Raw genomic sequence first — 26,086 nt, forward strand, 5'->3', positions numbered from 1 at the left:
GTGAATACAGCCATTAGTGTCACGTACAATGCTCTGATTATTTTTTATAATAAGTTCCCAAAGATGCTTGCATGGTTGATGGTCACATGTGTGTGATGTATAAAGTAATAAAACGTGAAGCACTTAAAGAAAAACTGTCCGTTTGATTGCCTCAGTCGTTCCCATTGAACCAGTCTTTCTGCCTTGTACCCAAGTGTTCCTAAAGCAGGTGAAGACAAATTTCCTCCTCCTGAGCCTGAGAATAGCTTATCTCTGGGCTGCATGTGTAAATCACTCCGAAGTCGTTCTCACACAGAGGAGGATTTTGTAAAGCAAAATGATCTGTGGAATCTTTCGTAAATTCTAATGCCAGCACTTTCCCTCTACCCCCCAACTTACTGAACCATAATGGGCTAGGGGGAGTGCCTGCCAAGCCATCTCCAAGTGCTCTAGAGGTGACATTGATAATCCCCTTCTCCCTCTTCAGGATCAGTGACCCAGAGAGGCCAATGTCACTGCTGGTGCGGGACTTCTCAGACTTAGTGGAAGGGAGGCAGTGATGCCACATGAACGTGGCACTGCCTTAGCCAGGCTCTCCCTTTGCCCCTTGGTTCCCTCTCCAACACCAACTGCTGCTGCTGGTTCTCCCCGAGCAGGTAGGGTCTGGCCAGGGCGAAAGGGAACTGCTCCCTTAGGCCACTCCTGTCTTTTGGTCCCCAAGCTTAGAGCACTCTTCTGGGGGAACTTAAATGTTTACTCCACTAAAGAGACTATTTAGCAACAATAGGCTCTGGTTCTCTAACCAAATAGACTGACAAGACCACATGCTGTGGTCAGGGAATTAGGAGCAGAGTTCCCAGATGCCTCTGAGTATCTCTCTCTCACTCCAGCCTTCCATGTCCTGGAAGCCCACTCCCCATAGCCAATTTACAGTTCATTTGGGCACATTTCACTAAACATCCTGTGTGGTTTGAGTAACCACAATTTACAATTGTGCATAGTTTCCATCAGTTATTGGAAGGTAAGCTTTCATCTTCTGTTTAAATGAGCATATGATAAAAAATGTTTTATAATTTTTTATCTTTAAAAAATTAGCAAAAGCCTATTTTGCTCTTTACTTCTCAGAGAAAGAAAAATACAGTGCATCTGGATATAAAAAGGCTCATTTCTTCTACTAAGTATATACTTTCCAGACAGTAACCCATATTTAGTTTTATGCATGCAGCTGAATCATTATGGCTGTTTAACAATCATATTTTAATTTTGATAAAAATCATTGTCATTTTTACATTGAGCCCATCACTGGTATACACTTAAGTCATTGATTTTGTGTAAGTAATCCATGTAGTTTGAGGGGTCTCTGTGAGAGAAGGGGCAGCAGGAATGAAAAAAAGACTCAACTGTAGTTCCTGGGGAAAGATGGAAATCTAAAAGGATTTGGGGCCTGGGGATACCTTCCCGTCTTCTGTGCTGTTTGTCTTTGTGATGGGAAGGACACAGGTGTTAATGAGTGTGTCTGTGAAGAAGTATAAGAAAGTTAGAGCCACTAGTAAGCGAGCCCCTCTTTCCCCCTCCCCAGGGTTAGGCTGTAGGTCATGGCAGAGGGTGGAAATCGGGCAGGAAGTGAACAAAATTCTCTATGTCTGAAGAGGCTTCGTCCTGGTTTTCTCACAGAAGAGATTTACCATTCATCATTCTACAGTATAAACTGTAAATATCTGTTCTTATATTTTCCCTGAATGCAGTGCTAATGAAAGCAAAGACCAATCATCAAGGGTGAATTATTTAATACAATAATGTTTTAATAGCTGAGAAGAGACACAAATAGTAGAGACGCCCGTGGCTAATGGATTTCCCTGGTAGAAGATAAAAGGCTGATTACACAGCAGAGCAAGTGAAGACCTGGTGCATTAATGACAATTTACAGGTCAGCTCACTTACAGAAGTGATTTAAATCACACCATCTGTTTCCTAACTGTAGGTTGATAACTATGATTTTACAGGCAGTCAGTGTCTCCATCAAGAATTGTCACTTATTTGTCTTTCTGAGTCTTGTTCGGCCCCATAATATTTTACTGGTTGAACCCCCAGATTCTTTCTGAATCAGTTTCTAAATTGAATGGATTGATAACTGTCAATCCTGTTTGCATTCAGCCTTTCTCTGCCCGGTTGTAGAATTAAGTCCTAATGCCCTAAGACAGCCATGGTATATTTTGGATTAACTCTTTCTGGTGCATTTACGTGGATACTATTTAGGTACCATCCTTGAGAGAGTTGAAAAAAGAGTCACTCAAATAATTTCTCGTGTTCTGTGGTTCAAACCTGGAACCCCTTGAGAAAGGTTGTGTCATCAATTACTACTTACAAGTTTCTCCCCACCTCTTTTTCCTTCTCCTTCTCCCTCTTCTTGCTTCTGCCTGACTTCCAGTTCCCCATCTCCATGCAGGCACCACATACACACATACACACACACACACACACACACACACACACACACACACACACATGCACTCCCTCTCTTTCTCTCACAAGGGCAAGAAAGGGGGCTCCCAGCTTTGGCTTCCGCTCCTGCTCCCTTCCCCGTTTCACTGCCCTGTGCCTTGTGTAATAAATATGCAGTGGAGTACACGACGGAATGAGGAGGACTGTGGAGCGACACTACCAGGTTTAGACCCCGGCTCTGGCACCCTCTGGCTAATGACCTTGTCCGAGTCCAACTGTTCTGTGCCACTGTCACCTTATGTGAAAATGGGAGTATATATAGTAAGACCTACCTGAAGGAGTTGCTGTGAGGATTGAATTATTTTTTGACACACATTATGCATTTAGAGCAGTGTCTGGCACATAGAAAGTCTATGATTAAAGTTGCCATTATTGTAATTATAAGAGTCAGTTGGGAGGCCAGGCACCTTGACCCTTTTCTTGGGACTGTGAATTAAGCAGGGCTCTGTAACTTGGAGTTGGACAGATGGAAAGAAAATAGTCAGGCCTCTTTTTCTACTGATGTATCGTTGGCATCCATTAATTGAACTCAAAATTGTTGGCTACCTGCTGTGTGCTAGATTAGTGGTTCTCAAAGGGTGAACTCTAGCTCAGCGTCAGTAGAGCTAGTTAGAAATGCAAATTCTTGACATCCTTCCCAAACTTCTCTGAAGATGAGGCCAAGAAATCTGTGTTTTAAGAAGCCCTGCAGATGTTTCTGATGTGCTAAAGTTTGGGAACCACTACCATAGATGTAAAACTTAGTCACTCTGCTGGGCTCTGGGGATATAAATATGAATAAGACCCTGTCCCTGACCTTCTGGAGCTTATAGTCTACTGAGAGAGACAGATTTGTACATAAGAGCAAGACCAAGGATTCTCAGAGGAACAGTGGAAACACAGAGCCACAAAAGAGAGGGTGGCCGAGTCCGTGTTTCAGGAGGAGGGTTTAGAAAGAATTCCTAAAGAAGTGCTACTTGAATTAACCCTTAGAAAAAGACTAGAACTTTTTCAGTTATACTCAGAGAGGAAAAGTGTTCTATGGCAAAGAGCACGTGTGCACTTGGTAGTGGGTGGACATTGCACACATACCTTAACTTTTAAAAAGCAACTCCTGGAGGTGCACCTGGGTGGTTCAGTCGGTTCAGTGTCCGACTTCGGCTCATGTCCTGATCTCACAATTCATGAGATGGAGCCCCTTATGGTGCTCTGTACTGACAGCTCAGAGCCTGGAGCCTGCTTTGGATATTGTGTCTCCCTCTCTCTCTGCCCCTTTCCCGCTCATGCACTGTCTCTGTCTCAAAAATAAATAAACATTAAAAAATAATTTTTTAAAGCACCTCCTAGAGAGGAGGGGTTTTGTATTGTGCTCACTGTTGGATTCCCTAGAACCCTAGAACATGCTCCTAATTCATTGGAGGCACCAGTAACTATTTGAACGCTCAAACACAAAGGTCCTGAATGTCCACATACTTAGTTTTCACTGAAACATTTCTTCTCAGCATGATATTAAAACAAACAAACCTAATTGTGAGTTCTCAGCTTCAAAGCCTTCTCTCTCTAAAAGAAATTAGCCAGTGACCGGATTGTTCATTTAACACACTATATCTCAAAATACGGGTTGGCAGTATGAGACTATTACCTTTAAATCTGCCAGGGTAGCTCAGTGGAGCCCAGAGCGCTGGCCTGATACATGCTTATCATGAACCAGCAACTCTATCCAAATGTACAAATTATTGATGTTTATAAACACACTGGTCCTTACAGTAGAAACCATGACAGGTTCCTCATTAAAATGTGAAGAACAGACTATCCCTAGCACATATTTCCATCTGCTTTAGTTAAAATCAACTCTGCATACAATATGACTGGGTCTTGTGCTTTTCTGGTCATGTTCTCATATGTTAGCCTATGCCAGATGCTTGCTCTTCTTTCTTCTGGATGCCACGGTATACTTCATAGTGTCAGAAGCTTCCCCAAGGGTATCTCTGCATCTTCACACTGACCACAGTGACAGGTCTGGTTGCCAATTTCAAAAGAAAGGACTTGTGCCAAATTAGACCTCAGTACTGGGACCTCCTTCCTTTCATAGCCACTTCTAAGGGAGCCATCCTGCGGGGTTTTCTCCCCAGCATCACTGCGCACCTAGTCTGGCTTCATGAACCCTGTTAATTACATCCCTGGCCAGTTTGCTCTGGCCTCTGATCTGACAAAGTGGGGAACTCCTCTAACCTGTGTTCCCAACCAAGTAGGCCAGAGATCACAGACATTTTAGAGGACAAAGGGACTTTGGAGATCACCTTTTCTTTCACCTTCTAGGAAGACAAGCCTAAACAATGAACATGCAAATGGTATATTATGTGATGGATGGAGAAATTAAAATATATTAAAAATTTTAAAGCCAAAGTTGACATGAATTTTCCTTCATGTCTCTTACCTCCAAATGCAATCTTTTTGATAAAATTGGGATTAAAAATAACGCCCAAGTTAACTTAATAAATGAAGTATTATTTTAAGTTTTCTCTATTTGATCTCCAAGGTTACTACTCTCCAGCAATACTTTTTTGTTAAACAAGCAAGCCCTCCAGTATAGGAAAACTATTATCACAGAGTAATTCGGCTAAAGAGTTGCTTGAATGTGTTTGAGAAGCATAGCTAATTTCATATCATAAGACAAGTATTAGAAGTGTTAATTACAAGTCACTTCTGCCTGGACCTCAGTTTTCACATCTTTAAAAAACAGGAATGGGACTCCAAGTCTTCTCCAGGGTTAGGATTCTATTCAGTTTTAGGTCTTTTCACTCCAGTGCAGCATTAAGGAGCTAAGGAAGGGCCATGGAGGACGGCTGAGGGCAGGGAACATGAAAGCTCACTCTACTTCTTGTACCCTCACACCTCCTTCCTTCACGGGGTTCTCATCACATCTAGATGCCCTTCATTTCTAGGCGCATATTAGAATTGTGTTATTAGTGACAAGAAAGCAGTGATAAAAAAATAATACCAGGTGATTGTATAACACCACTAATAATAAGAGATTTATAAAATATACTCAAATTTTGTGTTTTTGTAACTTGAGAAAAAATAGGGATATGATTTTGAATAAGAGTGTGGCACTTCTTAGCACCTTATATTTACAAATTACGTCATTTTGTTCATTGTGCACAGCTTTATTACCTGCAAACTTATGATCTCTGCCAGGTATTGGGTCAATAAGCACTGGGTTTACAGAGAATATAGCTTGATATGGTTATTCATGAAATTTTAAAGACATATTAAATAACAGTAGAGCTGAAATAGAAAGGGAAACGGGAGCACCTGGCTGGCTCAGTTGGTTGAGCATCTAGCTCTTGATTTCAGCTCAGGTCATGATCTCACAGTCATGAGACTGAGCCCCATATCAGGCTCAGAGCTGGGCATGGAGCCTGCTTAAGATTCTCTCTCTCTCCCTCTGCCCTCTCCCCACCCCCACCCTCCTGTTTGCATGGGAGTTCTCTCTCTCTCAAAAAGGAAGGGAAAGAAGGAAGGAAGGAAGGAAGGAAGGAAGGAAGGAAGGAAGGAAGGAAGGAAGGAAGGGAGGGAGGGAGGGAGGGAGAGAGGGAGGGAGGGAGGGAGGGAGGGAGGGAGGGAGGGAGGGATGGAGGGAGGGAAGGATGGAGGGAGGGAAGGAAGGAAGAGGAACAGGGATATGTGAGACTATCTACCCATGAGATTCCAGGCAAGAGTTGACAGGTTTTACTTGAAGGTTATCACCCTGAATCCCACTCTCCAAATATTATGAACCTTTTGGATAGAGCACTGAGCTGGATGTTTTTGAATTTGAACTTGAATTTCAACTCTTAGGCCAGGAGCATCCTTAGAGTTAATATTTATGGAAAAAAATATATATTTGTTAAACACCTGTGCTCAAAGACATAGTTGCTCTAAAATAGGGTGGATTATTAGCTTTTAATACTTTGCCCCTGCATAAAAAGAACCTCTAACATCCATGCACCATAACACCAGGAATTCTATGTGTTCTTCACCAGTTTCACTTTTTCTGTTTGTCTTTCTTCATTTCTTTAGTTTATATTGGTTATGGAGGAAAAGGTTAGAGACTACAGTTTTTATGGGTTAAACTCACAGCCAGTGGTCAGTGCTGAAGCTAATATTAAGTGAATGCAGGCCATTGGTTGGCAGGACATACATTCTTGGCACATTGAGTGCATTATAGATTGGGGCTGAGGATGGAGGCAGAATTTCGTAAAATACACCAAGGTGTAGAAAAAATTTCAGTAAGCTGCTTCATGCAGGAATTAGAAATCAGGAAAACACTGATCCTACATCATTTTATTCTGAGCTAATGATTTCATTTATTGAAACATTTCATTTATTTTATTTAACATTCTACGCCCTCATCCATTACTTCCTCAAAGTCTTTCACAAAAAGTATCTTTCAAAAGGTATTTCCAAATTTAATTAAACATGAGTAAATATGAAAATTGAGGTTTGGTCTACAGGGGAAGGGTAAAAGTTCCACGTTCCAGGGAGATCATTATATGATGGCGTGAAAGAGCCTGGCTGCAAAGGAGTCTCATAAAAGAGATAAACATCTATTGAACAGGCTATTGTGTGTCCAGAGAGGTTTGAATGCCAGAAAGAGGTTTTAAAAGCCATTACAAAGTTAATAAGAAGCCTGCAATTCTTGGTGGTTGAGACCAACATTGAGTGTAGGACTGTGTTTACAGATAAAGACTACCTATATTACCAGCAGTAGAATCTTTATGAGACTGAGGTTGCCACCATTAGTGAGAACGAACAGCAACAACAAAAATGAGGGAAGCAAAGAGAGGGATTATGAGCAATGTTAAAACATTTAGAAGAGATATATTGAAATTTTAAGTTGAAAAATAATTTATGCTTCAGAAATTTCCACTTCCTAGACTTTTTGTAACAGTAGATTTTAAAGGTATAGGAGATTCATTGCCTTTGCTTTGAAGGAGTAGAAAAGTCAGAAACTATTTCATTTGCAGAAACAAAAATGTGATCTTGATAAGAGAATAATGAGACACACTTGTTTTAGGGATCTGCAGACATGTGAGATAGAAGGCACACGGACTGTGATTGTAGGTGAAATATGTCATGATTATGGACAGTAGGAACAAAGAATGACTCTACTAATCAGAAATGTAGTTAATAGTAAGCAATTCAAGTTAATTGCAAAATCATAGTTAACATTTTTCCTCAATGGTAGTTTCCCAATAAAAATTATGTGTTAAATTACTTAGTCAATTGTGTGCTAAATTTGGAAAATTAAAAGTAACTTCACTTGCTATTTATATACAGCTACCAAATTTTTGGTTGCTATGAGAGAATTCACTTACTATGTCTTTTAATTAACAGCAATATTTATAACCAATTCAAAGTCATGCTAACTCCTCTTATATTCTTGTTTTACAGCTTGGCTCATCCTCTTCTGTGCCTTTTACATCTATTTTTTCTCAGCTTTTTATGACTGTTGTGGTTCCTCTCATTATTGGACAGGTAAGGTCTCCAATTTTATCTGTTCTTTTTTGTGTGTGTGAATCAAATCGTGAATTCTGATGTAATGTCAGGACAGCTACGGCAAAAGATAGCCAGAGGAAGAGACAGTTAAAAGAAAATATAAGACCGTGAAACACAATGTTTCCTCAATCACGGTATTCCCATCTTTTTATTTCGTTATTTAATATTAATCTGCTTTGTAAATAGCTTTATATAGGGATGTCTGCATAGAATCTTGATTGTTTTAATTTATTATATCTACTCTGTAACTATATAGCTAGCTTAAAAATACCCAGCAAACCATTTCCTTATTCTGCTCCTTCTGATAAAGTCTCAGCATTTATAACTATTGTTGGGAAAAAGCATCCGCCTGACTGGCTTCTTCACAGCTCTCTTCAACAGCATTGATCATACTTGTGATCATGTAATTAATCAAATACACATTTAATTCTATTAGCTCTTAAAATAAGATCTTAGAAAATTTCGTTTCCTTTAGCATTCTTATTGAATTAGACTAATAGGAGAAATTCGTATATTTAACCTTTTATAGCAAGTTAACAATAACCACATAATTGAATTATAACATACAAATTTATTTATTTATTTTTATTTATTTATTTTTTTTAAGGCAAAGGGCTTTATTATGGGTTCAAAATCGGACTCACAGACTTCTCCAACGTAGTGGATCCATACTGTGAGCCTCGAACAGAGGAGAAGCAGGGTTTTTCTGGGCTTGGGAAGGGGAAGTTACAGGAGGGAGTTACAAGAGATTGTGACATAGGTACAGCAATCCAATTACAGTTAGATGATAGTATTGATAATAGTTTCAGCTATATATGTTATTTAGAACATTGTTACTTTTATAACATACAAATTTAAAAACAGTAATGGAGCACAGAACTGTACTGTTAAAATGAGTGAGTCTTAGGAAAACACTGTATATTAAAAGCACAGATGTTGGTTTAAGAGCAACTAGACTCTAGTTTGTTCTACCTTTTATTTGCTCTGTGACCTTGGGCAAGTCATTTAATCTCCTTAGCTTCAGGTTCATAATGTATCAAATTGTATAGTGACAGTATCTAACTCAAGGAGTGGTTGTGAGGATTAAATTAAATGTGGATACATATAAAGTTTTTGTCACCATAAAGCCTAGCATCATCATTTTCAAATTCCCTGTCAATACTAAATAAGAAACAACTCTTGAAATATTAACTATAAAAAAAATTGATGTCTCTAGAGACATGTAATATTTACACACTGTCTTAGGCTAGGTTCTCTGGGAAACAGAGTGTGAGGCATGGGTTTCCATGCAGGAAGTTTGCAGGGGAATACCCTTGGGGTGAACACCTTTGGGAAAGTAAGAAAAGTAGGATGGGGAGGAGGTTCAGGACGATGTAGTTCCAGCAAAGGCTTCAAGCTGCACTGACCCCTGAGAGTCATCGCGTGTAAGACAAGAGTGCCTGGTCTTTGTGCAGTGACCAGGCGTTGGGTACTGGCTTCCATCCACTCCCCGTGAGAGATACAACCTTGAGAGAGTCTATTGTCTTAGCAGCAAGTCCCAAAGAGAAACTCGACTGAGATCTTTGGGACAACCAACATGCCCTGCAGATAAGGGAATAAGCACTTCAATCAAACGTACAACAGCATCCACTACATGTCCCCATTTTTTTTTTTAATTTTAATGCTATACTTTAGAAAATGGACTAAATTTAATAAAGGGAAAGATTTAAAAGTAGTCAAAGAATACCATTTAATTAAATATAGAAAGAGGGGCACCTTATTCGGTTAAGCATCCAACTCTTGATTTTGGCTCAGGTCATGATCCCAGGGTCATGGGATTGAGTCCTGCAGTGGGCTTCATGCAAGCATGGAGCCTGCTTAAGATTCTCTCTCTCTCCCTCTGCCCCTTCCCCTGTTTGTGTGCATACTTTCTCTATAAAAAATTTAAAAATTAAAAAAATACGTATATATATGTGTATTATATGATGATACTTGGAAAACTATTCCTACAGTGCTGCTCACATCACAGGTATTCTGGATAAATATTATGCACCCTGCCTATCCCGATGTGGGGCTCAAACCCACAAACCCTGAGATCATGACCTGAGCCAAAATCAAGAGTTGGCTGCTAAACTGACTGAGCCACCCAGGCGCCCCTCCCTGGTTGTTCTTTATTGTAGTACCTTGATTCCTTTCTTGATCTTTACTACAATATATACTTATCTTTTGTTATTAACTGTTTGCCCCCTCCATTAGACTATAAGCCTCATGAGTACAGAAGCCATATTTGTTTTACCATTACATACGCAGACCATAGGCACCCAATAAGTAACTGTGGAATGGGTGAGCAAGGAATGACTAGGTGAGATAGAGGCATAATAGAACCTACCTGCCCTTGTCTAGGCAGGTAGGCTATGGATACTGTTAGTTTAAATCCATACGTATTTTCTTGGTTCTGAAAATAATTCCATATAACTCAAGGCTCACACATTCTTTTCCTAGTAGATCTTGGAAATATCTCCGTTAATAAATGTTTGGCTTAAAACATATAGACAAAAAACCCTTTATCTATGGTTTTACTCTATAGAGTTATATATAGTTATACATAGTTATATATATATATAGTTATGTATATAATTATATATTTTATGTAATTAAGAATATATATCTGGAGAAAATAATGAACTGTTAGATAGCTCATCATTTACATGCCCAGTAGTAAAGTATTACAGTAAATGATAAAATAGTAAAGGTAGTCAAAAAGTAACATAAGCAGTTTTAAAAAATTCTTCCTATAACAGTCCTTTAAAAGCTTTTTTTAAGAGGAAAACATATTTACATCTCCCTGCCCACCTCTTGTTTTCTAGTCGTAAGAATTAACAATCACACCCCAGTCCCCACCTTTAGAAACCACCCTGCCTCCTCTTTTTCTGCACATCCTCACTCCCTTACGTCTAGGCAGTCACTGAACACCGCCATTTCTGCCTCAGAAGTCGTTCACATCTGGCATCTGCGACCTCATTCACACCGCCAGATGCCACAACTTCGTCCTGTCTCGTCTAAGGTACTGCACCTCCTAAGTGTCTCTCTGTCCTAAGCCTCTTCTAATCCCCAGCCAATGTCTTCACTGCCTCCAGGAGAGCCCTAAAAAACAAGTCAGATTATGTTGTTCTCCTTAAACACGACCTCCTTTGACTCCCTGTTGCCCATTCCTGTGGGACTCACAAAACCCTTCACAGTCTGGTCCCACTCTGCTTCTTCAGTATCACTTCCCATCGTCTTCATAATGGCACTTAATAATGGCACCTCCTGAGCCAGGACGCATGCGCTGGACACTCACCTGGCCACGCCCCTTCACTGTTCTCTGTTTTGCAAAAGCCTATGGTTCCCATCTTGTCCACCGGCAAACTGCTACTCATCCCGTAAAACTCAGCACAAAGATTTGCCTTCTGCTGTGCAGCTCTGACTCCACTGATCTAGACTAAATGCCAGTTCTCCCATTGTACTTGATTCATAATATTCATCAGGAGAGATTATAATTCATCTGTGAGCTTCCTAGAAGCAGAGACTCTATTAATATATTCAATAGCACACTCAATAGTACGGTGTGAGCTGTATAAAAATATTGGTTGATGAAAACTTTGAACTTACCCTCATGGAGCCCCCAGCAGCTATTTTACACACATCTCCAGCTCTACTAGAGAACAACATCTAATTGGTCTCCTCTTGTTTCAAATTTATGATCTCAAATTTAAAATGTCACTTAAGACTTCCTAGAAATCCTACCCTACTTCCTTACAAGATTATGTCACCCTGTGTTCTTTTTTCAGGTCTCTTTTACTTCCCCTAATACTCTTCCACTTGCCCATTATACTTGGGTTTCACTGACTTTGCTTCTGTTTCTCAAACATGGCAGCTTTGATCCTGCCTTAGAAACTTTGCACTGACTGTTTCTTCCGCTCGGAATACCTCACCTTTCACCTTCTCAGAAAGACCTTTCCTCATCCCTCCTCCAGTGGCTGCCTGGTAGCCAGGCAGACACTCTCAGATCATCCAGTTTAAACCTCTACTTAGTAGGGATATTATCTCCCTCTTGTTAACTTGTTTGTTGTTCTTGCTTTCTTTTTATCTTCTTAAACTAGAATATAAGCTCTATGCTACCCGGGACCTTTTCTGCTCATATTTATCTCTGTATTTGTTTGCAATCAATTGATTCACCTAAACTTTGTGATGTGATCTTTGAGAGTCTTGTTAGAAATGCTCATATATACTACTTCAGAGGTGGTAGCTGAGGCAAGGTGGCCTCGTTTCTCAATTATAACTAGAGGTACCACATTATGAAAATATTTCTATTTAAATTTGATTTTTTTAACTTTTTTTAATTTTTTTTTTTTTTGAGAGACAGAGAGAGACAGCGCGAGCAGGGAAGGGCCAGAGAGAGAGGGAGATACAGATTCTGAAGACAGGTTCCAGGCTCTGAGCTAGCTGTCAGCACAGAGCCCGACACGGGACTCAAACCCATGAACCGTGAGATCAAGACCTGAGCCGAAGCCGGACGCTCAACCGACTGAGCCACTCAGGCGCCCCTAAATGAGATTTTCAATAGAGATTTTTACCATTTTAAAATTAGACTTTTTTACAGGGCACCTGAGTGGCTCAGTCAGTTAAACCTCCAACTTCAGCTCAGGTCATGATCTCACATTTGTGGGTTTGAGCCCCGCATCAGGCTCTGTGCTGACAGCTCAGAGCCTGGAGTCTGCTTCCGGGTCTGTGTCTTCTTCTCTTTCTGACCCTCCCCCTCTCATGCTCTGTCTCTCTCTGTATCAAAAATAAATAAAACATTAAAAAAAATTATTAGACTGTTTTAGTCTAAATTTTAAAATGAGATTTTTATCATTACCTTTTAAATAAACAATGGAAAGTAGAGGGAGAAGAAAAAGACCAGGAAGGGTGAGTTGAAACTATTTCCCTTAATCTTTTAGTGATAATAAAACTTTATCACTTAACTTTTTACATATGTTTCTGAGAGTTAATTTAATTTTTTGTGTGTTTTCCCCATATAATACTTCTTTTTGGTTGAAATCATTGACTGACTACAAAGTGTCTAGAAATAAATAAAATGGTGTTATTGTATATTACTTTTTCCTCATAAACCCTTAAAAAATACATCTAAATCTTTGTGACGAATATTTATTTCATGCATTATATTGAGAGAGTTACGAATAAATGTTAATGAAATAGAACTTCCACCACCTTTGAAAAGTATCTTTCCAAACAACACACCAGACTCCACTTTTTTTTCTGTAAATTTTTGAGGTTGGCTTTTCTTATTAAATAGTCTTCAACTAAAGCTGAAGATAATGTTATTAATGCTAGTAAAATTTGGTACTTATAAAATTATATTAGATATGAACTATTTTCATTATTTCACTTGAATGGCTTTGAGGGAAAAGAAGCTGTTGCATTCTGCAGTGGGATGTGCTGGTGAACAGTGTTGTGACGGAAACCTCACCAAACTGGGACTTGGAAGAAGACTAGCCATCACAGAACCATATACAGGCCCTGGTCCTAAGACATTTTATATTTATTTAATGACTTAATCCTCACTATGACTACTACCATATCCATTGTACAGATGAGGCAAGGAAAGTTAAGGAATTTGCCCAAGATTTTAAAGAAGCCCCAAAGTCTATACCTTTAACCATTATGCTCTTGTGCCCTGAGGATGCGGAGGTCATGTTCCCCGCTCACTGACCTTTTAACATTGTATATGCAAGTTGTTTGGCCTCTCTGTGCCTTTGTTACCTACTGTAAATGGAGCAGGATAATATCTGCACAACTTATCTCATGAGATGGAAGTTAAATAATAGTTAAGTAGATGATGGGTGTTTACTGTATCCATGTATTTTTACTGTATATTTTTTAAGAAAGTATACAGTATTCTTTTGAATCTATTCAATATTTAATGAATATATTTTTAAAGAAAAGTGTTACATACATTGGATTTGATTTCGTATCCCTAGCTCTACATTTCAGCAGACTATTAAAGCAAAAATAAAACACTTTATGAAAATATATGGATTCAGTGGAATGGAGGATAAAAATTGAAGAAACAATCTAACATCACCTTGAAGCAAAATAAATCTTTAAAATTCAGACTTAATATGAAAAATTATCTGTCATATATCCCCACTCAAAAATCAATTTGTAAATATACAGACAGAGTAGAAGGAAAAAAGCATGAAAATACCCTGGAAAAAAAATTGGAGAAAATGAAAATGATGGATATTACACTTCTCTGTTATCTCAGTATATTAACATTCTTCATCTAAGACGTATCTGCTCAGGTTTCCAGCTTAGAGGTCATATAGTAATTGATATGTGGCTCCACTTAGTAGAAGTACTGGGATTCAAATCTAAGTTTCCCTTTAACCCTTCCTGCTATTTAATTTAAAATAAAATCAAAATGAAGAAAGGGAGACAATAAATAGCTCCTTGGGGAAGATGTTTTTCTTCCTCTCTCCACAGGGAAAAGCAAGTCAATGAGGACTTGTCAGCTAATGTTGAATGCCTATGTTTCTCTGAGCTATGTAGAAGGTGCAGATGAATCAGAATAAATTCTGAAGAAAAGCTACAAGTGGCCACCTTAGGAATTTTCCCACCTCATCCTGACTTTTTTTTTTTTCTGCAGAGAGGGAATTCTGAGGTGTCTCTATCAGGTTGGGTTGCTAGCTCTAGCAAAGGCTTGCTCCTATAAGGTTATTAAAGGTTTCTACAAGGCAAAGAAATTTGGAAAATTTTTAAATGACATGGATTCTTGACAAATGGAGGATGATTCTGTCAAAAGCGTAAGTGGCTGCACAAAGAGAAGATGAGGTTTCATGATGTTTATATCCAAAGCATATCTTTCAGGTGTATCAATGTTACCTCACCCAATAGTTTATGAAGGGTTTTAACCCTTTTCTTGCTACATGGTGCAAAAGCAGCTGCTTTATGAACTTAATTTTCGAAGAAGGTAGAAAATCTCTCTGGAGCATGGCAAGATATAAAATAGTTTACTTAGGAAATACAGACAAATATCACCATAAGACTAAAAATAGTAAAAGACAATCTGCTTTCCTCTAGGGTTATCATTTCACTTGTGGGTCTGTCCAATTTCCAACTTTCTAGTTGCTTTCTTTATCGAGATTAAGTAACTAGCATTAACACATTGACGTGTTTAAAAGAAAGTTATTTTGGCTAGCAGGATACATGGTGTCCATGCTTCTTGACGTATTGAAAGAGTCCCACTATTCTATGAGACTATAAGTGCTTTGTATTGGAGATAGACGTGATGGGGCACCTCGGTTGAGCATCCTACTCTTGATTTCTGCTCAGATCATCATCTCATGGTTCCTGGGTTCCCACCCCATGTCAGGTTCTATGTTGACAGTGTGAAACCTTCTTGGGATTCTCTTTCTCTCCCCCTCTTTCTAGAACCCTCCATCCCCAGCCCCACTTGGAGATGCATTCTCTGTCTCAAAATAAATAAATAAACTTAAAAAATTTTTGAAGGGCAATGTGATTAGGTTGACTAAGTCAAATTGCGGCTTATAAAGGTGATTGATGATTAGAGATTTGTCTTGGTTTTTAAAATGTCTTTGACTTGGAAGTTACACCGTTTTGTTTTATCAGAGAGGTCAGTGGTGGTGGAAGGAGACACCTCTACTTTGGGAATCAGGATCATACATTCTATAACTATGGCAGAGAGGATTTTTGTATCTTTAAGCACTATATATGCAAACAAGATTGGAGGACAGCATCAGTTTCAATAGCTCTGTGTAATATCCATTTATTTTGTTTCTTAAAAGAGTTTAGTTGTATTAAATTTGAGCAACTACTAGCTTTATGCTACCAAACACAATAGGTTATAAGATGACCGTTTAGATGAAGTCTCTGTAGTCTTCTAATAAGCAGCCACCTTGCATGGTGACATATCTGAACATGGGTACCTCAAGCACTGTTATCCAAAATTTGTGTTCTAATGCATCAGTCTACAACACTTTGTGACAGAACTGCTCTTGCTTTACTATACCTTACTATATTTTTATCTCTATGCCCAACATGGGGCTTGAACGCACAACCTCCAGATCAAGAGACTACCAACTGAGCCAGCCAAACGTCCCTATCCCTTATGGCATGTTAACTTTATAGAAAGAGATGAACACCAGATGAATTATTGTGCTTTGGGATCATATCTACAGAAAGAAAGACATATTTTTTGTATAAATCCAGCTATAATTTTAATTAAAAATCTATTTTTTAAAAAATATTTAACCACAATTTATCTACATATATAATATACATAGCACTTTCTCTTTCATTCCCACCCTACCCAACCTTCAAGATGCTGTACCTGTTCTTGATTCCACCTGGTCTCCCTTTATAAATACTGGTATTTCACTTACTGAGTCCTTGAGAATGGATGAAGTTGATCTAATAGCCATTTGTTCAAAGGGTTCTCTTGAGAGTAGTTTACTCCATTCTTGAGTATCTGTGAAGGTATGCTCCATTGCGAATTAAACCTTTTTAGCCACAAAGTAGAAGATGACAGAATCCCATCAGCCTTGTCAGAAGTTCCCTGACCTCATTATTGCTAATGGATCATGGTAATTCAGCCTGTTGTGAAATCTCATGTTCAATTATGCAGGATAACGAGTGACTCAAAACTTAATATGTCTCAACTATAGTCCTTCTTACAGGGTTTGCTCAGCTTCTTTCAAAAGTGTACAATTTTAGAGTGGTGCACTTTTATATCTAAGCAAAAGTTATCACCAATATTCAGCCTGTCCTGATTTTAAATCTCTGATTTGATTTTTGAGTAAGAGAGGATTGCTGTGTAACTTTATTCACTCATCCTTTTGTAGGAAACTTAGGACAGGTTTATTCATTTTTAAGTGTTAAGTCTAGAATTCTAAAAGCATGCAAATGGCATTTGTCTTTGGATACACAAAAACTCTAGATATTCGGAGTTTGAATTATTTAAACTCCCACAACACATGCACTTTTGCTTTTCAAGCATGAGTTATAATTTAATTAAAAACTTCTGGTGCATTGCTTGCATGTTAAATATTAATATGTTCCATGGATCACTTTCGATTATCTACTGTCTTGAAATTCTTGAAGATGTCAGATTTTTAAGATTCCCAAAGTTGCACTTGGAATTGTCTGTTGAGGCCAAGGGGACTATGATAATTACACACATCCATTAGGATCAGCAGAGGAGATAAACTTTGGGGAGGCTTAATGGGCATGTCTCAGTGACAGCTAGCAAAGAGCATTTGGCATGATTAAGGATGGATTTGAATGCAGTTGAAAATACACTCTCATTATGGACACCAGTGGTCGTCACACTACAAATGTTAAATCCCCCAGAAGAAGGGTGATGTGGCAGGGAAGCTTTGAAATCCACTGTGGCCATCATCCAAATTACTCTCTTCCCTTTATGTCTTTCTGCTGTCAGAATCACTTTGTGATGCCCAATTCAACTCCCTCCATCTTCGAAAGGAGGCAACCTGTTGATCTCTGTGTTTCAGATTGTCCGAAGATACATCAAGGATTGGCTTGAAAGAAAGAAGCCGCCTTTCGGTGCTATCAGCAGCAGTGTGCTTCTCATGATCATCTACACCACCTTCTGTGACACATTCTCTAACCCAAATATTGACCTGGATAAATTCAGCCTTATTCTCGTACTGTTCATAAGTAAGTTGGAAGCTGGAATATCCCTGCCATCCCCTCATGCTCCCCGGGAACAAAGTATAGTGATCTGTGTTCCCTAAATTCATTTTGAATGTTAATTTGATTAGCAAGGAATACTGAGCTTCATAGCATTGTGCTCTGTGACTTTATCGTATGTATCTGTTCTTTGAGAAGACATCCGTTATGTATGTATGACTTAATATCCTTTTTTGTGTGTGTGTCTGATTTATAATAATTGATGCCAGATGAAAGAAGCCATAATATCTGTGAAATTCACATGTTAGATGGAGCACTTTTTGGCAATTTTTTTTACTGTAACTCTAAACTAATCTTGCCCTTTATTGTGGGTTACAAGTAGGATTTATAATATTTGATACAATTGTTTTCTAAGTATAATAATTGGCTGTATTAGTTAAAATGTGAATATTTATGTCCTCTTCTCTACTCAGATATATACCCAAGGTAATATTATTTCATTTTCAGAAGTAGCAGACTCTGAAATGCAAGTAGCTGCCAGGATCAAAAATCAACCTTTTGTTCTATTTATCCTGTAATGCCAAAGACAACGTTTGTAATTATAGTATCTAAGAATCTTTTGTTATTAAAATCAACATGAGTTATTCCAAAATATATATTCTACACTGCTGCAGCTATGCCATTTGCTATAAATACTCATAGCAAAAACCAGCACTTTCTAAATTGGACAAATTAAATAAGCACGTCTTAAAGAGGGTTTCAGATCTGCAGAGTAGTAACTTATGTATGCGGATTCGTTCCTTCAGTGAGAACAAGTGGAGTCCCACTAACTTCAGTGATTCTGTCCGTTTAGCAACGTATGTTTGTCTTTTTACTTGAGCTCCCGTAAGTTTCAGATAAAACTGTAAATATGCTACGGCTGTTTTTATAGCCCTAATTTAGATTCGATCTTTTTTTCTTCTTCTTCAGTATTTTCTATTCAGCTGAGTTTTATGCTTTTAACCTTCATCTTTTCAACAAGGTAAGTGATACAATATCTCTTGTGGTTGTTGGTTTTCTAAGTGACAAACCGTGCGATTCACTAGGCTTCTATGCCGCTCTGCTGTTCTGCTTTTTCTCCTATTCCTGGCCTTCCCGGCTTGCTCCTGCCACTCTGGGGTTGGACACCTTCCTGAGGGCTCGTCCGTGGTCCCTGTGTCATCTGTTCACATACCGGCTTAGGCAGCTTCCTCCATTCTGCCGGCTTGAGCTGTCAGCCTCCTGCCTATGGTTTTCAAGGCAGGACCTCCGTTTTGGATGTTTTCCCTCCATTCCAGCACTACTTATCACTTACTGTATAGATAGATATCTTTACCTGTCTTCGCAAGATCTCAGTCTCAAGCTATTCTAAATGGAATGAATTTTTCCCCCAGTACTCCTTCTTTCTCTCTCATTTCTTGATTTTTAATGGGATCACCATCCACAGAGTCACTCAGACTGGAACCCTTCACATCATTGTCTTAAATGTCTTGATCCAATCTCTGTAATACTATTTGTGCTCCCAGAGCCACATTGCTAGTTCAGGCTCTTGTTGCCTCTCTTCTCCCTTAGACTACTGCCGTGGGTCTTACAGGTATCTTCATTTCTAAAGGGGACTTTTCTTATGCATTTCATACTATTTCCAGAAACTCAGAGTTCTGATGATAGCACTAATCAGAGATCTTCAATGGTTCCAGTGCCTATAAAATGAAGTTCCTTGGGGGGCAGGGGCATTCATGCTGTGTAAGCTTCAGGTTGTGGTAAAATCTTTGCTGTTTCCTAGAGGAACCTCAAACATTCTCATTTCTGTCCCTTGCTTAGGCTATCCTCACTAAATTGGTCTCTGTGTCCTGGTTCATCTTTATTGTTCTTAAAGGTTCACATCTAATGTAGCTTCTTACACTAGTATTGTATATTCAACAAATATTACTTAAGCCCTCAGTATGAGAGAGTTACCATAGTGAATACCACAAAGAAGACGTGATCCTGATCTTGCATGAGCTTGTAGACTAGATATATGTCTGATAAGTGTCCTCTTAGTGTATGGGCAGTGAGCCATCCTGAAGTCACTTTAGGAAGAAGGCACTTCCAAAGAGAGTGGTGGAGCAAGACTTCATGGAAGAAATGGGATTTGACTTGAGTTATAAAGAATGGCTAAGTATTCAGTGAACTGAGGTGCAGAGAAGGGGTTCTTAGTGGGGAAAAAGAATAAGGCAAATGTGGACATACACTCACACACAAGGTCGGACAATGGGAGTAGAAGAAGATTAAAAACTAGGGCACCTGGTGGCTCAGTCAGTTAAGTGTCCAAGTCTTGGTTTCAGCTTAGGTCATAATCTCACAGTTCATGAGATTGAGCCCCCTGTTAGGCTCTACACTAATGATGTGCAGACTGCTTGGGATTCTGTCTCCCCCTCTCCCTCTCTGCCCCTACCCTGCTTACTCTCTCTCTCTGTCTCTGAAAATAAGTAAATAAACTTAAAAAAAAAAAAAGGGATTAAGTAACAATAGTACCTAGAGGGACAGGCTTAGGCCAGATTGCCAGGTGATAGCAGTGAGTTGCCATGAGGAAGAGGGTTGTCTTTAGGTCCTGAAACAGTGTCAGAGCAGTGGAGGGTTGAGGCTTCACATTAGGCACTTGGCTTTTATAGCACTTGGTACAGCACAAGGCTGATTGTAAACAGTCAATAAAAATTTATTGATTGGTGTAATTTGAACCATTTTCCCTAGCTTGTGGTTGTGATTTATAAAGTAAGAGTAAAGCCTGGAGCCATTAAGGCACCGAGAAAATGGGACTTAATTGGGTAAGTCTAGGAGTAGGAGCTATTTTAAAGTTATTTTGTAAATGATTTGTTATGTCACCAGAAGAGATGTTTGCCTTTCCCCAACTGTTTGTTTGCTGGTCCTTGTAGCAGAAGTAATAATGAGACGCACTCATCCTGTCCTATCAGACTGGGGAAGAGGCAGATACCCTGACAGTGACTGAAAACATCTTGCAAAGCACTGAGCAGCCACTACAGGAATTGCTGACGGAGGGGTGGGAATGTTGTGACAAGCGGTTGAATTAAAATTGAGAATTTCCAGTATAGAGTAGACTGGCTCTTCATAAGGCCTTAGGTTTTAAGACCCTTTCATTCTGCCTTCAGTGAAGTTCTGTTGCATTTTGAACTTGCTTAACCCAGTGTCAGACCTGCACATTCTTTGATAAACAGCAGAATAGGGAGTGGCTATCATCCTGCTCCTCGGTGAAATGGTCATATACCCCCAAAGCATTCCATTAGAGTTTGGAGATTTTTCAATTGAACAAAATTTAGAAGATGGTTTCTACTTTTTTTTTCTTCATGATGAGAGACATCAGTGTGCCTAAGGATTTTATTGGAGGAGTGAAAGATACCAGTGTTTGTTGAGCCTTGTTCTGTGCCAGGTGCTGTGCTAGGGACAATCATATGTTCTTTCATGTAAGTCTGACAGCAAAGACTATGATACTATACATGCTTATTGCTATTTTGCTGATGAGGACCCCTACATAGTTTAGTTTAATAACTTGCCTAAAATCAGGTGTTAGTAGTTTTTTTTTCTTTTTTAAAGTTTATTTATTTTGAGAGAGAGAGAATGTGCACACAAGCTGGGGAAGGGCAGAGAAAGGGAGAGAGAGAGAAGCCTAAGCAGCCTCCGCGCTGTCAGCACAGAGCTTGCCATGGGGCTCAATCTCGCAAACCATGAGATCATGACCTGAGCCGAGATCAAGATCAGATGTGTAACCAGCTGGGCCACCCAGGCACTCCAAGGTTTTAGTAGTTTAATAACAGATGGCAAATAGTATATGCAGAAGTGAAATCCATTGCCATTTGACATTTGCCCATACTTTCTCCACTGCACTAAACTACTTCAGTTACTTTTGAAATTCATAAGTTCTTGCTTTGATCAGGGAATTTGTAGAGTGTTTAATTGGATTCCTCAAGTTCACTCATACAAAAAAATTAGGCAAAGAAACCAGGGGTTTGAACTTGGACCCACCAGTTTATACTCTGTTGAGTTTCATTTTCTCTTCCTCCTTTTTGTTCCTTTCTGCTTAAAATTAGTGAAAGTGGCCTGTGATTTCTTTTTCATCTATTTCTTACAAATTATTAAATCTAAAACCAGTCCAGATAGCAAAAGACAAAAATCTCAACATGGAAATCAGTCTGTCTTTTTTTTTTAAGTTTATTTATTATTTATCTTGAGAGAGAGAGTGGGAGGGGGGAAAGGCAGAGAGAGAGAGAGAGAGGGAGAGAGAGAATTCAAAGCAGGCTCTGCACTGTCATCACAAAGCTCAATGTGGAGCTCAGTCCCACAGACCATGAGATCATGACCTGAACCAAGATCAAGAGTCAGGCACTTAACCAACTGAGCCACCCCGGTGCCCTCCTGATCTGTCTTTTTTTGTATATTGCATGCCACTGACCCCTGATGATGTAAGTTCAGCATAAACCAGGAGACACCCAGCCTGGATAATTCAACTTTCCTGCAACACTCCTCTTACCTGGTTAACATTTCTTAGATTTACTGACCTGATGTGTTATCATTCTAGTGTCTGGCATGTAAACTTCTCCTTTGAGTATTTAAAATCACTTTTGAGAGATACTATTCTGTGTTCTTACTTATCCCTCCACAAAATAATGTCAGGGTCAAAAATTCCAATTCTAGAGTCAGACAAACATGAGTTTCAATCCTATTTCATAACCCTGTGATTTCTGTCATTCCTCATATATAAATGGAGATAGTATTAGTACCAGTCTGGTAGAGTCATTTGGTGAATTGAATAATGGGCACATGAAGTCCTCATCCTAATTCCTAGCATAGAGTAAGTGTTCAATGAATGTTAGCAACTCTCAAATATTTATTATACCAAAATAATTTATACTGTTTCAAGAACTAATGATGGAAGAGAAGAAATTAGCATCTCTAGCTTTGTAATACATTCTCTGTGACATTACACTGTCACAGATGCTAGGAAATGAGAGCTGATTCATCAAGCCAAGAGCAGCTGTCCATAGGACCCTTAGCTTTCTGCAACTTTGGGAAGCTGTCAAAGTTTTAAAAAGTGTTGAACAGGTTAGATGAAGAAAGCAGTAATTGTGAGACTTTAAAAAATGTGTAAAAGACAGTTTGAAAAGCTGATAACTAGAGTGATAGAATCCCAGGGTATCACTGGAGTGACAAAAGAAACCTTAAAGAAAAAGAAAACAACAAAATATTTGAATATCTGTATAGGTGTTTTCATCCTTATCAGTACATTTTTAATTGGATGTTTCAATCGGCCTATCGTTGTAGCCAGGACAAAGGGATGAATGGAAGGAGGGAGGGAGGGAGGGATGGAAGTTGTAGTAGGAAGGAGCTAGGGACAGCAGGAAGATAGGTATTAATATTAACAGTAAGTCTTACCATTTCACACAAGAGGTACTAAGCCACAGAGCTCTGGAAACTTGTTCAGTGGCACACACTTAATGACAGACAAGGTCTTCTCCTAAAATTAAGTAAAGACAAAATACAGGTACAGAGGTTAACAAAGGAAGGTATTTCACATGGAAGTTTCCTCCTCTAAAAACAGTGGGCTTAGATGGAACTCTCTCAGAGGACCTTTAGTGCTCCACATTCTGTGATTCTACTGGTAAAACCTTCTGACATGTTTTCCTTTGTGAGTACTGCAGAGAAAGGCAAGATAAATATTATGTGGAAAACACTGATTGAAAGCTCTGTGAGAGAGAATAAAAAGACCAGTTGGGAAGAAAAGGAAATAAACATCTCAAGGGAAGCTGAAGTGATCAAAAGAATTATAAAAACAGGATAAAAAGAAAATCAGTATTAAAAAGAGATAAGGTAGAGTTAGAAAATAAATAGTAATGTGATTCCTTTCAAGAGTGTGAGCAGGCACAATAGAGATGTTAATCACTGAAAATAATCATAGTCATTACCACTCAAATATAACGCACACTTTTCTGGGTGGCGTCTTGACTTTCTGCCATGAAGCCGCCCTTGACAGAGCATGACTGAAGGAAGGTTACCAAGTAGCTGTCCTCATCCACTAAATTCTGTGGTGGTTTTTGTTTTGTTTTGTTTTAATTTCCTTCTTAGAAAGCAAACTTGTCTCTGATTCAGAGCAGCCTACTTAGTAGCTGTGTGTAACTCGAGAGAAGTTAGTTAACCGCTTTGTGCTCAGAATCCCTTTTTGGGAAAAGCAAGGTGATAAAAATACCCTCTACCTTATAAGGCTGTCCTGAGGAGAAGGGAATGCTGGGAGTAAAGTGCTTAGGAGAATGCTCTGTGTTTCCTGCTGTGGGGATTTATCAGCTCCAACCTCTTCCCCATCACGAATGGAGCCGTAAGTGTGCACCTGCTCTGTTGGCTTTCTGCGACCCGTGGTGGAGCAGTCTCTTTTTTTACAGAGAGAGTATTTAGGGAGAATATTGTTTTTAGCCTTAAGTGGTCCATTTTCCTGTGCTAACACCCCCTCCCCGCTGATGGACCCTGTGTCTGTAGAATGGTAGGGGGGTGTTCCATCTCCGATCAGGCCAGAAGCCTCCCCATGTGGGCCTGGCTTCGGCCACCTTACCTGGAGCAGGACAAGTAAGCAGGCCTCGCAGATGTCCTTCTTAGCCACACCGTAAGTGCTGCTCTGACGAACGTCAGCCAACGCCAGGTTAAATAAATTGGAGCCTTCTGGGCCAGAGAGATTTGACCCACTGGAAATGTGCAATAGCCTGGAAAAGAGCACGATATGAAGCAGAACGAAGTTCACGAAAGGGGAAATGTATTGCCAGACTCTCCCGGCAAAAACCAAACTGCACAGTCCAGATGCAGCAGCAGTGGGTTGTCAACCAGGGCAGCAACAGACCGAAAAGGCTCTGTAGTGTGACCAACGCCGTGAGCGTTGCTGGAGAACAGCCCCAAACTAGGCAGCTTGTTACACATTCGCCAAGCACAGGTGGGCATTCATTCTTGCGGACAGTTTCTATTCGTTGTGAATTGGCGATATTTCATACTCCTCAATCTACCTATTTCAAGTTGTAACTTCTTAGGTTCCCAGGCCTCAGTATTATTAGCTCAGACTCTATGGGTGAGCAAAGTGCCTCATGCTTTACAAAGAAAGTGAAACCTCTGACATAAATTGCTTCCACTTTCCCCTTCTCTACCAGAAAATGTTCCATATTTCCCACTCACCTTGTCCTCTTTTGTGTCCAGTTCATGGACTGGGAAATAGCCCCTCTCAGGCTCGCCGCACAGCCTGGTGATCATAGGCCTCTCTGAGGACGTGGTTTCATCAGTTGTTTCTACACACTGTATCATCCCTATCTCTGCGTGGTCATGTTCAAATTCCCATGACCTTTTCCTTCTCTTCCCGAGATTTCTTGAAAACACGGTACTCTGTCACTGATGCAGATTCCATTCACTCAACTCCTTGGCCTCCTCCCCAGAACCCATTGGGCTGCCTCTTCTGTTCCCTGTTTTCATTAATGCCCTCGTGGTCCTCTTAGTCCTGTGTGCTCAGAGCTTATCTTTTCTCTTTCGTTCCTCCTCCTCTCTCAAAGCAACAGTAACGATAAAAATATCAGCTAGCAGAGGCACCTGCATGGCTCGGTCAGTTAAGCGTCCGACTTCGGCTCAGGTCATGATCTCGTGGTTCTTGAGTTTGAGCCCCGCATCAGGCTCTGTGCTGACAGGTTAGCTCAGAGCCTGGAGCCTGCTTCAGATTCTGTGTCTCCCTCTCTCTCTAGGCCTCTCCCCTACTCTTGCTTGCTCTCTCTCTCTCTCTCTCTCTGTCTCTCAAAAATAAATAAAAGCATTTAAAAAAGTATATATCAGCTTGCATGTGTTAAACACTTAGATGTGCCAAATGCTTAACAAACATTGGGATTTATCCTCACATTGACCCCTAAGAGGCTGACAGTATTATCCCTATCTTATATATAAGGAAAAGGATGGTCTGGACTGAAATTAAGGTGCTTCTGCCCCCAAAGTGTGTGCTTGTAAGATGTCGGGAGGGAATGTTTCACAGAAGTGAACATTTGAGTTCTTTTATTTCTGTCTTCATGTCTCTTATCACCATCTCTGCCGTCACTGTGATTCTTCAGGCCCCTAAGCCTTCTGCTTCCCGCCTACCCTCATCATTGCCAGTCCTACGTCATGCTGAAAAGTTACTCCTCCCACCTCTTTAGCCCGTCTTGTCAAGTCCACATTCACAGTCACACCCAGCGTCCCTGCATACACGTCAGCCTGAAGAGTCTGCTCTTTGCCAGTTGCCCCCTAGACCCCCAGATTTCAGTTCTACCATCCCTTACCTACAGTACACACCCACACACATCTAAACCTGACCTTTAAAGCCCAGCTCAATTGT

General features: G+C 39.8%; 1 protein-coding gene across 1 annotated transcript in view; it reads left to right on the forward strand.

Annotated features, from left to right (window-relative positions):
• The window catches only part of SLC10A7 (solute carrier family 10 member 7), a 248,647-nt gene that overhangs the window by 189,346 nt on the left and 33,215 nt on the right, over positions 1–26,086 (forward strand). Inside the window, exons 12-14 of the mRNA XM_029950898.1 lie at positions 7,897–7,980; positions 17,556–17,721; positions 18,664–18,715. Of these exons, the coding sequence (XP_029806758.1) occupies positions 7,897–7,980; positions 17,556–17,721; positions 18,664–18,715 (302 nt within the window). The remainder of the gene's footprint in view (positions 1–7,896; positions 7,981–17,555; positions 17,722–18,663; positions 18,716–26,086) is intronic.

The sequence above is a fragment of the Suricata suricatta genome, chromosome 1 (genome assembly GCF_006229205.1).
Source record: "Suricata suricatta isolate VVHF042 chromosome 1, meerkat_22Aug2017_6uvM2_HiC, whole genome shotgun sequence".
In the NCBI taxonomy this organism is placed as follows: Eukaryota; Metazoa; Chordata; class Mammalia; order Carnivora; family Herpestidae; genus Suricata; species Suricata suricatta.